This window comes from Coregonus lavaretus (genome assembly GCF_964263955.1).
Source record: "Coregonus lavaretus genome assembly, chromosome: 20".
Classification (NCBI taxonomy): domain Eukaryota; kingdom Metazoa; phylum Chordata; class Actinopteri; order Salmoniformes; family Salmonidae; genus Coregonus; species Coregonus lavaretus.
In genome coordinates this window covers 34,839,312-34,856,077 of record NC_140007.1, presented here as the reverse complement: position 1 = coordinate 34,856,077, position 16,766 = coordinate 34,839,312, and the positions used below count along the sequence as shown (strand labels likewise).

The 16,766-nt window shown below is 48.9% G+C and overlaps 1 protein-coding gene across 1 annotated transcript in view; it reads left to right on the top strand.

The window, feature by feature from the left end:
* Positions 1-16,766, top strand: part of vwa5b1 (von Willebrand factor A domain containing 5B1) — a gene marked incomplete at both ends in the record, with an annotated part of 67,275 nt that overhangs the window by 29,644 nt on the left and 20,865 nt on the right. The window contains 2 exons of the mRNA XM_084185033.1: positions 990-1,104; positions 2,178-2,363. Coding sequence (XP_084041159.1) covers positions 990-1,104; positions 2,178-2,363 — 301 coding nt within the window. The remainder of the gene's footprint in view (positions 1-989; positions 1,105-2,177; positions 2,364-16,766) is intronic.

The following is a 16,766-nucleotide window of genomic DNA, read 5'->3' as shown; positions in this document are numbered from 1 at the left end:
CTCAGTCCGCAGTCATCCTCTCCTGAACCACTCCTGATTTAATGACTTTAAGTCTTCCCCTTTTTAATGGATGAATGCCCCTAGATGATTGGATTAGATACACAGTGATCCGGCCAATCCGCCCACGCATCCAGAATGATTATGGCTCCACACTCACAAATCAGCACACCCCCGGTCAGTGGACAGAGCAAATACTAATGAATCTCTGCTACCAGGACTGCGTCCCAAATGGCACCCTATTCCCTACGTAGTGCACTACCTTTTGGGACATTTGGGACACCGCCCAGGAGTCCACGTCAGACAGGTAGCTATGCTAAAGGATGCTTTTCCTTTTTAATCCCCACTGTTTGACCTCATCAATTATGCAGAGGAGCATTGCTGGTGCATCTACTGGTGTTCAGCCATCTCTAATTCATCCTCAGTATGAGGTGTGAAGTGTAATTGACAAACCTAATGAGAAAACTGATGAGATGCAACATTAGACTGGATGATGAAAATAGACCTTCATCAGCCAAGTCCGATCATTTCTCTCTCTCCCTTTCTCTCGATCTCTCGATCTCTCTCTCTCGATCTCTCAATCTCTCTCTCTCACTCTCGCTCTCTCTTTCGGTCTCTCACTCTCTCTCTCTCTCTCTCTCTCTCTCTCTCTCTCTCTCGCTCTCGCTCTCCTTTTCAAGAAACTCACTCCCCAGGCACGTCTTGGCTTTCAAGACTGAAATACAATTTCCAGTTTGGCATCTTAGTTTTCTGCTACGATGCGCTGCAAATTACATTACTGATAAAACCCAATACTTTGAGGGGGGGCTGTTTTGTAATATAGCATCACCACTATGTACCACCAGACCATCTCAATAGGTCTGTCACTGTAAGGGAATGCATGTTTCTCTGAGAGATAAGGTGTGTGACTTTTATTAGGCTCAGATACAGATAGATCTTTTCAGGTCTTTCTCTAAGCCTGAGCTAAGGAGATGTGTATCTTGTGTTGGCAGGTGCTACACTTTCGGCATCGGTCAGAGTGCTTGCAGGAGACTGGTGACTGGACTGGCTACTGTTTCCAAAGGAACGGCACAGTTCTTGGCAGAAGGGGAGAGACTGCAGCCCAAGGTCTTAATTTCCAATGACATGTTTATCCTCCTCTCTGCGACAACCAGCTATTCTTAATGTCATAGAGGAGGGTCATTATGCAGTGGATGCAAATTATTCAGACAGAGAGCTCTCTACTGTTACCAATTACCAATTAATTTTGTTGAGCAAAACACCCATTAGAATCAGTCTGCTCCACAGCATACTTTTGAAAGAATGAATTATTCCATTCTCACAGGCTTACAGGCTTGTTTTCTCATTACCAATATGTAAAACTCAAGGCAACAGAGACATGCAGACATACAATGTCACAATTTTATTGTACAGGCAGAGGGTTACTGGGTATGTCGTAATAATTTCAATAGATCTCTATTCTATGCCATCTGTAGTCTCACGAGCCCAAACGCGGAATGCTATGTTTTTGCGATCCGTACTTAACTTCTATAACGTTGGAACTCAAGGCTATGTCACCTGCATCTCTCTGTCTATATGCGGCAGGTAGCCTAGCGGTTAGAGCGTTGGGCCAGCAACCAGATAGTTGCTAGTTTGAATCCCCGAGCCAACAAGGTGAAAAATCTGTCAATGTGCCGTTGAGCAAGGCAATTAACCCTAATTGCTCCAGGATCGTTGATAATGGCAGACCCTGGCCGTGACCCCACTCTCTGAGGGGGTCTCAGGGAGAGTTGGAATATGCAAAAAATGAATTTCCAATTCACACATGCTTATAATACACACTTGTTCATGTGTGAAATAGGACAAATATAAGCACCCACCAATGTAGTATTATTATTAACCCTCCCGTTGTCCTAGGGTCAAAATGACCCGCCACTGTGTTGAACCAACTTTATTTAATTTTTATATTTTTGGGATCATTTGTGAGAAGGAGGCAGTGAGACTTTAAAGAAAGTATCACTGCCTCCTTCTCACAAATAATCCAAAAAATATAAAAAATTAAATAAAGTTGGTTCAACACAGTGGCGGGTCATTTTGACCCTAGGACAACGGGAGGGTTAAGTCACTGAAAATAATAATTTCAATAGATCTCTCTTTCTATTCTATTTCAACTGTATATCTGTCTATTTATATTCTCCCAGATGATCAAGTCTCTGAAGAAGACCATGGCCCCAGTGCTGAGTGACATTGCCATCGACTGGTTGTTCCCTGAGACCAAGGAAGTGTTGCTTTCCCCTGTAGGCTCCACCTTCCTGTTCCCTGGGGACCGTCTGATTGGCTACAGCGTTGTCTGTGACACCACACGCTACCATCCCAACCCCAAGTCTGTAAGTAGGCCTACATCTTGACAAAAAGTGGCTATGTAATATGTATTCATATAGTGTGTTTAACATATTGAGTATTCTCAGTCCTGAATGTGACTGTATCTGTTCCCCGCTATTTCAATTCAATAGGTATTCTCTGGTTGTCACGATCGTCATAATGATTGGACCAAGGCGCAGCGTGATATGCGTACATCTTTTTAATAGTGTACTGGCAACACGATGCAAAATACAAAACAACCAAACGAAACGTGAAGTCCTCGGTTATGAACACAAACCAACACGGAACAAGATCCCACAAAACACAAGTGCACAACAGGCTGCCTAAGTATGGTTCCCAATCAGAGACAACAAGCAACAGCTGATTCTCGTTGCCTCTGATTGAGAACCACCCCGGCCAACATAGAAACACATAACCTAGAACAGAACATAGAAAACGAAACATAGACACTACACAAAGAAACTAACACCCTGGCTCAACATACAAGAGTCCCCAGAGCCAGGGCGTGACACTGGTCTCTATTTTCGGTTGGCGTTAAGGCGGCGCTAGTGTCAAACGCACATTAGTTTGCAATATCGTCATGTAAAAACTGGCGCACTGGCATTTTCTAGCCCTAACGCCAAGTTCGGCAATTTACCTGTCTAAAATCAGCACGCTTGCGCTCAGATGGGAGGGGTGGAAATATTTGAGGCGTGTCCTTAAAACATGATCCAAGTGCTAATTTCAGGCAGCGCTGGTAGGGATATTTAAGACTAACCAAAAGCTGGTTTTAGCAGTAACACAGTTGGTTATGGCATGCATTTTGACAGTGGAAACGCAGTCTATCCAGCGGTGATGAACACTGCCCAATATGTGATTTGGTGCCTGTATGCTTCGCATTCAATTAATTATTTTTTTATTTGTGTCCTGCCCAATGTAATCATGTAGGCTAGTCAAGACCACCAATAAAGTGTTTGGCTCGTCATGAGACTGCTTGGAAATACATCTTAATCACCAAAGCTTTATTAAAATATCAAGTTTGAGAGGAGCAAAACAGTGACTTGACATTTCCTTTTTATCTATGTACTGTAGGCAGGCCTACATTATTTTAGCCATGCTTTGGACGTGCATAAAAACCCCTCAATGATGTAGGCTATATGTTTCCATGCCCATCATGAAACGAGAGATGAGAACCTCTGTGTTTGTTTCCGGTTCATAAAAAAAGAAAAAAAAAGAAGCCCTCCGTAGGCCACCCTTACCCTATAAGCCTACTATAACGAAGCAATGCATCCTGTCTTTTTTTATGATGCCGATTTTATGATATCATAAAATTTTACATGTACAGTGCCTTCGGGAAAGTATTCAGACCCCTTGACTTTATCCACATTTTGTAACGTTACAGCCTTATTCTAAAATTGATTAAATATTTATTTATTCTCAGCAATCTACACACAATACCCCATACTGACAAAGCGAAAACAGGTTTTTAGAAACTTTTGCAAATTTCTTAAATTTTTTAAACAGAAATACCTTATTTACATAAGTATTCAGACCCTTTGCTATGAGACTCGAAATTGAGGTCAGGTGCATCCTGTTTCCATTGATCATCCTTGAGATGTTTCTACAACTTGATTGGAGTCCACCTGTGGTAAATTCAATTGATTGGACATGATTTGGAAAGGCACACATCTGTCTATATAAGGTTTCACAGTTGACAGTGCATGTCAGAGCAAAAACCAAGCCATGAGGTCGAAGGAATTGTCTGTAGAGCTCCGAGACAGGAGCTCCCCAAGAACACAGTGGCCTCCATCATTCTTAAATGGAAGCAGTTTGCAACCACCAAGACTCTTCCTAGAGCTGACCGCCCGGCCAAACTGAGCAATCGGGGGAGAAGGGCCTTGGTCAGGTAGGTGACCAAGAACCTGATGGTCACTCTGACAGAGCTCTAGAGTTCCTCTGTGGAGATGGGAGAACCTTCCAGAAGGACAACCATCTCTGCAGCACTCCACCAATCAGGCCTTTATGGTAGAGTGGCCAGACGGAAGCCACTCCTCAGTAAAAGGCACATGATAGCCCGCTTGGAGTTTGCCAAAAGGCACCTGAAAACTCTCAGACCATGAGAAACAAGATTATCTGGTCTGATGAAACCAAGATTGAACTCTTTGGCCTGAATGCCAAGCGTCACATCTGGAATAAACCTGGAACCATCCCTACGGTGAAGCATGGTGGTGGCAGCATCATGCTGTGGTGATGTTTTTCAGCGGCAGGGACTGGGAGACAAGTCAGGATCGAGGGAAAGATGAACAGAAAAAAGTATAGAGAGATCCTTGATGAAAACCTGCTCCAGAGCGCTCCGGACCTCAGACTGGCGCGAAGGTTCACCTTCCAACAGGACAACAACCCTAAGCACACAGCCAAGACAACGCAGGAGTGGCTTCGGGATAAGTCTCTGAATGTCCTTGAGTGGCCCAGCCAGAGCCCGGACTTGAACCCGATCTAACATCTCTGGAGAGACCTGAAAATAGCTCTGTAGCAACGCTCCCCATCCAACATGACAGAGCTTGAGAGGATCTGCAGAGAAGAATGGGAGAAATTCCCCAAATACAAGTGTGCCAAGCTTGTGGCGTCATACCCAAGAAGACTCTATGCTGTAATCGCTGCCAAAGGTGCTTCAACAAAGTACTGAGTAAAGGGTCAGAATACTTATGTAAATGTATTATTTCCGTTTTTTTATTTTCAATAAATTAGCAACACTTTCTAAAAACTTGATTTTGCTTTGTCATTATGGGGTATTGTGTGTAGATTGATGAGATTTCAATTTTTTTAAATCTATTTCAGAATAAAGCTGTAACGTAACAAAATGTGAAAAAGTCAAGGGGTCTGAATACTTTCCAAAGGTACTGTATTTATCGTTGTTGAAAAAAATGAACAGATTGCTTATTTTATGTTGAATTGTATTAAAACCAAACTTATTAGAATGATTAGTTTTATGTTGAGAATGTCGCTGGCATGCATGCAATGCAACTTCTGGAGGTGTGAAAACAATCTGTAAGATGGTTCCAATATGTACACTGAACGAAAATATAAACGCAACATGTAAAGTGTTGGTCCCATGTTTCATGAGCTGAAATATATGATCCCAGAAATGCTGGAGCTGGACTGGACATCGTAGGAGCGGATTGCTTCAGCTCCAGTGTGGAGCAGCTGACCGGTACCTGACCAGGCACCGGTGACCCAGGCACGGGTTGTGCCGGACTGACGACGCACACCCCTGGCTTGGTGCGTGGAACAGAAACGGGCCGGACCGGGCTGACGATGCGCACCCCTGGCTTGGTGCGTGGAGCAGCAACGGACCGGACCGGGCTGACGATGCGCACCCCTGGCTTGGTGCGTGGAGCAGGAACGGGCCGGACCGGGCTGACGATGCGCACCCCTGGCTTGGTGCGTGGAGCAGCTACGGGCCGGACCGGGCTGACGATGCGCACCCCTGGCTTGGTGCGTGGAGCCGGAACGGGCCGTACCGGGCTGACGACTCGCACCCCTGGCTTGGTGCGTGGAGCAGGAACGGGCCGGACCGGGCTGACGACGCACACCCCTGGCTTGGTGCGTGGAGCAGGAACAGGCCGGACCGGGCTGACGACGCGCACCCCTGGCTTGGTGCGTGGAGCAGGAACGGGCCGGACCGGGCTGACGATGCACACCCCTGGCTTGGTGCGTGGAGCAGGAACGGGCCGGACCGGGCTGACGATGCACACCCCTGGCTTGGTGCGTGGAGCAGGAACGGGCCGGACCGGGCTGACGACTCGCACCCCTGGCTTGGTGCGTAGAGCAGGAACGGGCCGGACCGGGCTGACGACTCGCACCCCTGGCTTCGTGCGTGGAGCAGGAACAGTCCGGGCCGGGCTGGCGACGCGCACCGTAGGCTTGGTGCGAGTGGCAGGAACAGGCCGGGCCGGGCTGGCGACGCGCACCGTAGGCTTGGTGCGAGTGGCAGGAACAGGCCGGGCCGGGCTGGCGACGCGCACCGTAGGCTTGGTGCGAGTGGCAGGAACAGGCTGGGCCGGGCTGGCGACGCGCACCGTAGGCTTGGTGCGAGTGGCAGGAACAGGCCGCGCCGGGCTGGCGCCGCGCACCATTAGCTTGGTGCGGGGAGCAGGAACAGGCCGGGCTGGGCTGGCGACGCACACCGTTAGCTTGGTGCGGGGAGCAGGAGCAGGCCGGGCTGGCGACGCGCACCGTAGGCTTGGTGCGGGGAGCAGGAACAGGCCGGGCTGGGCTGGCGACGCGCACCGTAGGCTTGGTGCGAGGAGCAGGAACAGACCGAGCCGGGCTGGCGACGCGCACCGTAGGCTTGGTGCGAGGAGCAGGAACAGGCCGAGCCGGGCTGGCGACGCACACCGTAGGCTTGGTGCGAGGAGTAGGAACAGGCCGGGCCGGGCTGGCGACGCGCATCATTACCTTGGTGCGGGGAGCAGGAACAGACCGGACCGTACTGGGGACACACACCACTGGCCCTACGCAGGGATCTGGAACGGGCCGGACCGGACTGGTAACACACCCCAGTACCTCTCGCCGTGCCTCTACATCTTCCTTCCCCTCTTTGACCAGTGGCCCCCGTAACCTGGCGGCCTCCTCTGCCAACCTCCCAATTCGCCCTGTGGCAGCCTCCTGCTGCCCAGTCGCCCATGCCGTGTGCCCCCCCCTAAAAATTTTTTGGGGTTGCCTCTCGTCCGTCCGACGACGACACTGTTGATGCCGTTGCTCCTCTCTCGCCAGGGCCTTAATCTTAGCCCATGGCCCTTTTCCCCCGAGCATGTCCTCCCAGGACCACACTTTGCCCACCTGGGCCATCGCCAACCTCTCCAGCTCCTTTCCCGGCGCTTCCTCCCATGTCCAGGCTGCCTGCTCCTGGACACGCTGCTTGGTCCTGGTATGGTGGGATCTTCTGTCACGATCGTTGAACTGAGTAGACCAAGGCGCAGCATGATGAACGAACATACTTCTTTTATTTAATGAATGCACGAACAACAAAACAACAAACGATAACGTGACGTCCTATGTTAAACACCACAAACACGGAACACACCGAAAGGAACAAGATCCCACAAACACTAAGGGAAAACAGACTGTTTAAATATGGCTCCCAATCAGAGACAACCAGCAACAGCTGACACTCGTTGCCTCTGATTGGGAACCACTCTGGCCAACATAGAAATACAAGAACTAGACTGTGAACATAGAACAAAACACATAGAAACTACACACCCTGGCTCAACATATAGAGTCCCCAGAGCCAGGGTGTGACACCTACACCTTCACAATAAATCCCTTATTTATTTTAGACAGGTCTAAAGAAGCATGATAGGGCGGCAGGTAGCTTAGTGGGTAAGAGCGTTGTGCCAGTAACCGAAAGGTCGCTGGTTCTAATCCCCGAGCCGACTAGGTGAAAAATCTGTCGATGTGCCCTTGAGCAAGGCACTTAACCCTAATTGCTCCTGTAAGTCGCTCTGGATAAGAGCGTCTGCTAAATGACCAAAAAAAAAAAAATAATAATAATAATAATAAATGTAGTCTATTTCAGAAGAAAAGAATAGCATACTCTGAGTTGTCCTTATGTTAGGTCCTGATGTGACTATGCCAAATGGCTGTGGGCTACACTAGTTCATTTAGCAGACAAGATTTGCTTATAATTCCATGGCTTTATTTTATATTATTTTATGGTATGAAGAATCCAATTGAACAAAGCTGAATAAAATATAAATATTTTCTCCAAATGATTTGAACGGTTAACAAATAAATAGGTACTCCTATATTCTTAATTTAGAGTTATTCATGTAACTTTAGTTGTTCTACAAACGTTGGGCTGTATGTTTTGATTTTTAATACATTGTAAGGTTGCATGATGAGACTCTAATGATGGTTTGAAAAAGTTGCTTGAAAGGCATGAGCTCTGCTTAGTTTTTTGCGCAGGCTGTACACACTCCAATAGTCTCTCATTCACAATTTGACAAGCACTTGATAATGCCTCGAATTTCACGGCGGCATCCCCTTCGTGGCCATAATGCACCCTAAAATAATCCATGCCTTTTGCGGCTGGGAGTGCTGCGTTGTGCCCTTCTCCCTGAGTGTGCTGCGCAATCCGAAGCGTCTCTCACTCTCACCGCTCTCCGTCACTTGATCGGGTCTTTCTCACAGGCTACAAGTTAAGACAGACACATCGGGGACGCAACTGTGCGCATCCTTATCCAATTCCAAGGTGCATATTGAAGATATTGGAAGAACTGTCACTTACACATTTACTTTTCGTCAGCCAACAAGATGAGTAGGCCTAACGAACAGCAAAAGCACTAGCCTATGTCAATCTACTATCCCCCATAGTACAAAAGTTGACCTATTCTATTCTGTGCGAGAAATAAATATTCCAAACATAGTCTGGGACAGTTGTGGGATGCGATAGATCCCAAATTAATAGAACCACTAGCATCAAAAAACCTTTTTTATACAATGTGGCTGACACAACAGATCAGAATGTTTAGCTTAAAATGTTGATAAACTATTAGGCTATTTCTTCACATTATAAGCGCAGCAATGCGCACATGGTAGTAGGCTATAAGCGCGAAAGTTCCATTAGCGGAAAACACCATTATCAAAAGTGACCGCAAATGCAATTATGCATGTAACGCTTTTATTATAAAGGTGCATTTTTATGGTGAAAATAATCTTCCCCCAACTTGAAACTCATGCGCTGCTTATATATGCCAGTTAGGCTCTACACCCCTTGTAAAGCGGATTAATGTGCTAAATTTTAAGAAGTTATTTGGCCACTTTAGTTGTGATACAAACCTTATTAAAACATATAGGTGTCACGGATTCAGCCGAGGCTGCTCCTCCTCCTTGCTCGGGCAGGCTTTGGCGTTCGTCGTCCCCGGAGTGCTAGCTACTGCCGATCGATGTTTCGGTGTTTGTCTTGTTTGGTCTTTATTGTTTACACCTGTTTCCCATTATGTTGGATTGTATTCCCTATATTACCCCCTTTCTCTCATTGGTTATTGTGTGTGATTGTTCTTTGTCATTCCGGCAGTTGCTTTGGTGTACGGGTTATTGTGTTTTCCTCCCTGTTTGGAGGTTTGTTGTTTTTGTACTTTTTTTACTGTGTTCAGTAAAAGTACGTTGCCAGCCGCTCTGTGTCCTGCGTTTGACTTCACTGACCACATACACGTCGCGTGACAGAATCACACACCACGACATGGAGTCAGCAGGAGCGGCGGTGCCAGCTGGATCAAAGGAGGAGCGCGTAGCACAACAAGCGGCCATGATCCAGGCTCTCGGCACCGCCATGGAACGGGTGGTGAACACCATGGAGCGATGGGAAAGAGGAGGTTTGCCCACACCTCCTCCGACGATACTACCACCATCAGCTATACCCATCGCTTCACCTCCGGGGTCCAGTGGGATTCGGCTCTCGCTCCCGAGGGCTTATGATGGCACAGCGGCCGGGTGTCAGGGTTTCCTGCTCCAAGTGGAACTCTACCTGGCAACCATCCACCCGGTGCCCTCGGGATACGAGAGCGTGTCCGCCCTCATCTCCTGTCTGTCCGGCAAGGCGCTGGAGTGGGCCAACGCTGAGTTGGGGGGAATAGACGCCGCTACGGTCAACTATGCGGAGTTCACCCGCCGCTTCAGGGCGGTGTTCGATCATTCCCCAGAGGGGAAGGCGGCGGGTGAGCGTCTGTTCCACCTCAGACATGGGAAGAGGAGCGCGCAGGAGTTCGTACTGGACTTCCGGACTCTGGCTACCAACGCGGGATGGAATGAGAGGGCCCTCATCGACCACTACAGGTGTAGCCTGAGGGAGGACATGCGTCGGGAATTGGCCTGCAGGGACACCAACCTAAGCTTCGATCAGCTGGTGGACATGTCGATTCGCCTAGATACCCTGTTGGCTACCCGCGGACGTCCGGAGTCGGGGCCGTCCATTCCATCCCCCAGCACTTCCGAGCCGAGCCCTATGGAGCTCGGGGGTGCTGGTGCTAGGGAGACCAGGAGAGAGACCAGGAGAGAGGCCGTCCCCTGCACCAACTGTGGCCGCAGAGGACACACTGCGGGTCAGTGCTGGGGAGGGTCTCCTAGGAATCGAGGCAGTAGGCAGCGCACTGATGAGTCATTCCAGGTGAGTAAGCACCCAACTCACCCAAAGCTCTCTGTTGCGCATATGTGTATTAAAGTTGTGTTTCCCGAGGTTTCTCCTCACTCCCAGCATAAGGCGCTAGTAGATTCAGGCGCAGCTGGGAATTTTATCGATCGCCAGTTCACGTATAAGTTAGGGATTCCTATTGTACCAGTTGATGTGCCCTTCCCAATCCATGCCCTAGGGGGTCGGGATTGATTAGGGAGGTCACAGCACCACTTAAGATGAAGACGCAGGAGGGCCATGAGGAGATTAAACGGTTATATTTGATTGATTCTCCTGCGTTTCCTGTGGTGTTGGGGCTTCCCTGGTTAACATCTCATGACCCCAACATTTCATGGCAACAGAGGGCTCTCAAGGGATGGTCTGATCAGTGTGTCGGGCGGTGTGTAGGTGTTTCCGTAGGGGCAACGACGGTTGAAAGCCCGAACCAAGTTCCCACCATGCACATTCCTCCTGAGTATGCCGATTTGGCACTCGCCTTCTGTAAAAAGAAGGCGACTCAATTACCACCTCATCGACAGGGGGATTGTGCGATAGACCTCCAGGTAGGCGCTGCGCTTCCTCGTAGTCATGTGTATCCTCTGTCTCAGGAGGAGACGGCGGCTATGGAGACATACGTCACCGAATCTCTGAGACAGGGATACATACGATCGTCCACTTCCCCTGCGTCCTCGAGTTTCTTTTTTGTGAAGAAGAAGGATGGGGGTTTACACCCGTGTATTGATTACCGTGGTCTCAATCAGATTACAATCAAATACAGCTATCCTCTCCCTCTGATTGCTAGTATGACGGAGTCATTACACGGGGCGCGATTCTTCACAAAATTGGATCTCAGGAGCGCGTACAACCTGGTGCGCATTAGGGAGGGAGATGAGTGGTAGACAGCATTCAGTACCACCTCGGGTCATTATGAGTACCTCGTCTTGCCATACAGTTTAATGAATGCTCCTTCAGTCTTCCAGTCGTTTGTGGACGAGATTTTCCGGGATTTGCATGGACAGGGTGTAGTGGTGTATATTGATGACATTCTAATATACTCCGCTACACGAGCCGAGCATGTGTCCCTGGTGCGTCGGGTGCTTGGTAGACTGTTGGAGCATGACCTGTATGCGAAGGCGGAGAAATGTCTGTTCTTCCAGGAGTCCATCTCCTTCCTGGGACATCGGTTGTCCGCGTCAGGGGTGGAGATGGAGATTGACCGCGTTTCAGCCGTGCGTAATTGGCAGACTCCCACCACGGTGAAGGAGGTGCAGCGGTTCTTGGGTTTTGCCAATTACTACCGGAGGTTTATCCGGGGCTTTGGACAGGTAGCAGCTCCCATCACCTCCCTGCTAAAGGGGGGCCGTGTGTGTCTGCAGTGGTCGGCTGAGGCGGACAGGGCGTTTAGACATCTGAAGGACCTGTTCACCTCGGCTCCGGTGCTGGCACATCCGGATCCCTCTTTGGCGTTCCAAGTTGAGGTGGATGCGTCCGAGGCGGGGATCGTGCTATACTGTCTCAGCGCTTGGATACGCCACCAAAACTCTGCCCCTGTGCTTTCTATTCTAAGAAGCTCAGTCCGGCGGAGCGCAATTATGATGTGGGGGACAGGGAGCTGCTAGCGGTGGTTCAAGCCCTGAAGGTGTGGAGGCATTGGCTTGAGGGGGCTAAACACCCTTTTCTCATTCTGACTGATCATCGTAACCTGGAGTACATCCGGGCAGCGAGGAGACTGAACCCTCGCCAGGCTAGGTGGGCCATGTTTCTTACCCGATTTGTATTTAAGCTCACCTATAGACCAGGGTCACAGAACGCTAAGGCAGACGCCCTGTCCCGATAATATGACACAGAGGAGAGGTCCATTGAGCCCACTCCCATACTTCCGGAGTCTTGTCTGGTGGCACCGGTGGTGTGGGAGGTCGATGCGGACATCGAACGGGCGTTACGTGCCGACCCTACTCCCCCACAGTGTCCAGAGGGACGGAAGTACGTGCCGCTCGAGGTTCGTGATCGACTGATATATTGGGCTCACACGTCACCCTCCTCTGGTCATCCTGGTATTGGTTGGACAGTGCACTGCCTTAGTGGGAAGTACTGGTGGCCCACTTTAACTAGGGACGTGAGGGTTTACGTTTCCTCCTGCTCGGTGTGCGCCCAGTGTAAGGCGCCTAGACACCTGCCCAGAGGGAAGTTACAACCCCTACCCGTTCCACAACGGCCGTGGTCTCACCTATCGGTGGATTTTGTCACGGACCTTCCCCCCTCCCAGGGGAACACTACGATCTTGGTCGTTGTGGATAGGTTTTCTAAGGCCTGCCGTCTCATTCCTATGCCAGGTCTCCCTACAGCCCTACAAACTGCCGACGCCCTGTTTACTCACGTCTTCCGGCACTACGGGGTGCCTGAGGATATAGTGTCTGATCGGGGTCCCCAGTTCACCTCTAGAGTCTGGAGGGCGTTTATGGAACGTCTGGGGGTCTCGATTAGCCTTACCTCAGGTTTTCACCCTGAGCGTAATGGGCAGGTGGAGAGAGTAAACCAGGATGTGGGTTTCTGAGGTCCTTTTGCCAGGACCGGCAGGAGGAGTGGTCGGGGTATATCCCCTGGGCAGAGATAGCCCAAAACTCACTTTGCCACTCCTCCACTAATCTTACGCCTTTTCAGTGTGTGCTGGGTTATCAGCCGGTCCTGGCACCCTGGCATCAGAGCCAGATCGAAGCCCCTGCGGTGGATGAATGGTTTCGGCGCTCGGAAGAAACATGGAACGCTGCGCATGTCCATCTGCAGCGGGCTATCAGGCGGCAAAAGGTGAGCGCCGATCGCCACCGCAGTGAGGCTCCGGTGTATGCACCGGGAGATCGGGTCTGGCTCTCGACCCGAAACCTGCCCCTTCGCCTGCCCTGCCGGAAGCTGGGTCGGCGGTTTGTGGGGCCATTTAAAGTCCTGAGGAGATTGAACGAGGTATGTTATAGGTTACAACTGCCCATTAATTTACCGCATTAACTCCTCGTTCCATGTGTCTCTCCTCAGGCCGGTGGTAGCTGGTCCACTCCAGGAGAATGAGGTACGAGAGGCTCCTCCGCTCCCACTAGACATCGAGGGGGCTCCGGCGTACTCAGTCCGTTCCATTTTGGATTCGAGGCGTCGTATGGGGGGTCTGCAGTATCTCGTGGAGTGGGAGGGGTACGGTCCGGAGGAACGGTGCTGCGTCCTTAGGAGGGACATCCTAGATCCCTCCCTGTTGAGGGATGTCCACCGGAGTCATCCGACTCGCCCTGCTCCGCATCCTCCTGGCCGTCCCCGAGGCCGGGGTCGGCGCACGGCTGGAGCCGCGCGTCAAGGGGGGGTACTGTCACGGATTCAGCCGAGGCTGCTCCTCCTCCTTGCTCGGGCAGGCTTCGGCGTTCGTCGTCCCCGGAGTACTAGCTACTGCCGATCGATGTTTCGGTGTTTGTCTTGTTGGTCTTTATTGTTTACACCTGTTTCCCATTATGTTGGATTGTATTCCTCATATTACCCCCTGTCTCTCAATGGTTATTGTGTGTGATTGTTCTTTGTCATTCCGGCAGTTGCTTTGGTGTACGGGTTATTGTGTTTTCCTTAGGGGTGTAACGATTCGTTTTAACAACGATTCGATCTGTATCACGATTCGTGGTTGTCGATACGATTCAAGGACGATATTGGTTCATTTAGAACGATACGATCCGAAACGATTCAGTGACTTGAAATCGATTCAGTAACCTTTTAGCCAAAAATTCAACCAGTGTGACTGAAATAAATACCTGGATACTGGACAGTGCAGGTGAAGTTTCCTAGATTCCTGTTTCTTGTAAGGACCGCAATGGTGGCTTGATAATTTCTCGCTCGTCGGCTTCTCCTCTGTCGTCCGTTTTGTTGTCTTGGCGCCTTTGCGCTGCTGCTGGCGCGATGACGTCACGGATAGGCAGACTGAATCGAGTAATGTTTAAAGCCTTTATCATTAAAAGTGCTAAGAAAAAACATCCATATAAAGTCTGACGTGCTTAAATCCAATGGGTTATTTCCTAGTATCGATACAATCGATTTATTACATTTTAAAACGATGTTAGATCGATATATGTTGTCCAAAAGGCCAACTCGCCGAGCACAGATCGATGTAGTTGGATCATAGGAATATAAATCGATACATCGATGTAGTAGATGGATCGTTACACCCCTAGTTTTCCTCCCTCTTTGGAGGTTTGTTGTTTTTGTACTTTTTTTACTGTGTTCAGTAAAAGTACGTTGCCAGCCGCTCTGTGTCCTGCGTTTGACTTCGCTGACCGCATACACGTCGCGTGACAATAGGCCTATGGGCTAGGCTACATGACGTGTGCGACTATGATTTGAACAAGTCGCCAAAAAAAAGGCATTGTTTCTTATGCTGGGCATCATTCACAAGTGATAATATATCATTCACAAGTGATAAGCTAATATTGTCACCCATCATACTATTCTTGATTTAATCTTGTCTTTACATATACTAAATAATAGATGTGTGAAATTTGTTTTGATTTAGAATGGACCATTATCATGCACCTGTATCGAAACAGGGGCAGCGGAAAAAAATACATGTAATCTATGCACTTAAATAGCGAATGGAGGACGCTTTTCCCCATGGTTTATTTTCAAGCCAGCCAGGTAGGCTATACTCCTGTTGTAAATATCCGCAATGTGCTTAATATTAGGAAAGTTGAGAAATAAATATGGTAGGCCTAGCCTATAGAAAGCTGATGGGATCCTCCTCTTTTTATTTGCGGCCATCACTCTGTTTTCTCCTGCAATTGCATAGCCTATAGAAATGTTGCGCAACATGAGCTCATGGGCTCTCATTAAGTGTTTGATTAGATTTTAGAATACATTTGCATTGATTTCAGAGTGTTTAGAGGGACAATAGACTGCTGAGTCCAAGGCAGTTAGCAAGTTTGGTAGGCTACTAATGACCAGCAGCAGCATCAGAGCTTGGAGAAGCCTAATTACTGTGACTAAAAGGTAATGTGGAATTTGACTGCCTTCATGACTCGTGACCACTGGTGTGGCGGTAATACGTTCACAGCAACAGTCAGAAGCCATCTCAAGGAAGCTCATCTGCGTTCTTGTTGTCCTCACCAGAGTCTTGACCTGACTGTAGTACGGTGTCGTAACCGACTTCAGTGGGCAAATGCTCACCTTTGATGGCCGCTGGCATGCTGGAGAAGTGTGCTCTTCATGGATGAATCCCGGTTTCAACTGTACCAAGCAGATGGCAGACAGTGTGTATGGCATTGTGTGGGTGAGCGGTTTGCTGATGTCAACGTTGTGAACAGAGTGCCCCATGGTGGCGGTGGGGTTATGGTATGGGCAGGCATAAGCTACGGACAACGAACACAAATGCACAGAGATACCGTGACGAGATCCTGAGGCCCATTGTCATGCCATTCATCCGCCGCCATCACCTCATGTTTCAGCATGATAATGCACGGCCCCATGTCACAAGGATCTGTACACAATTCCTGGAAGCTGAACTGGCCTGCATACTCACCAGACATGTCACCTATTGAGCATGTTTGGGATGCTCTGAATCGACGTGTACGACAGCATGTTCCAGTTCCTGCCAATATCCAGCAACTTTGCACAGCCATATTGAAGAGGAGTGGGACAACATTCCCCAGGCCACAATCAACAGCCTGATCAACTCTATGCGAAGGAGATGTGTCGCACTGCATGAGGCAAATGGTGGTCACACCAGATACTGACTGGTTTTCTGATCCACGCCCCTACCTTTTTTTTTAATGGTATCTGTGATCAACGGAGTTCTGTATTCCCAGTCATGTGAAATCCATAGATTATGGCCTAATGAATTAATTTAAATTGACTGATTTCCTTACATGAACTGTAACTCTGTAAAATCTTTGGAATTGTTGCATGTTGCGTTTATACTTTAGTTCAGTGTATATAAAACTTCATATTTAGAAGCAGTATAAAGTGGACATTCTCCCATTCTCTTTATATTGGATCTTTGTCCAGCTACTGTGAGAGGTTTGGATGTGCATAAAACCTTCCAATGATGGTGCTTGTTAGTGTATTTAGACAGCCTATTTAAAACAAGTTGTTGTTTAGAATTTGATTAGAATTATTCGCTCTCTTTTTAGGCCTTATTAATAATGAATTTAATCTTGCTTATTGACAACATTTGGCATGTCCATGCTCAGCCATAATGCAATTTACAGCAGGTCTAACCCCGAATGCTATGTATATATTT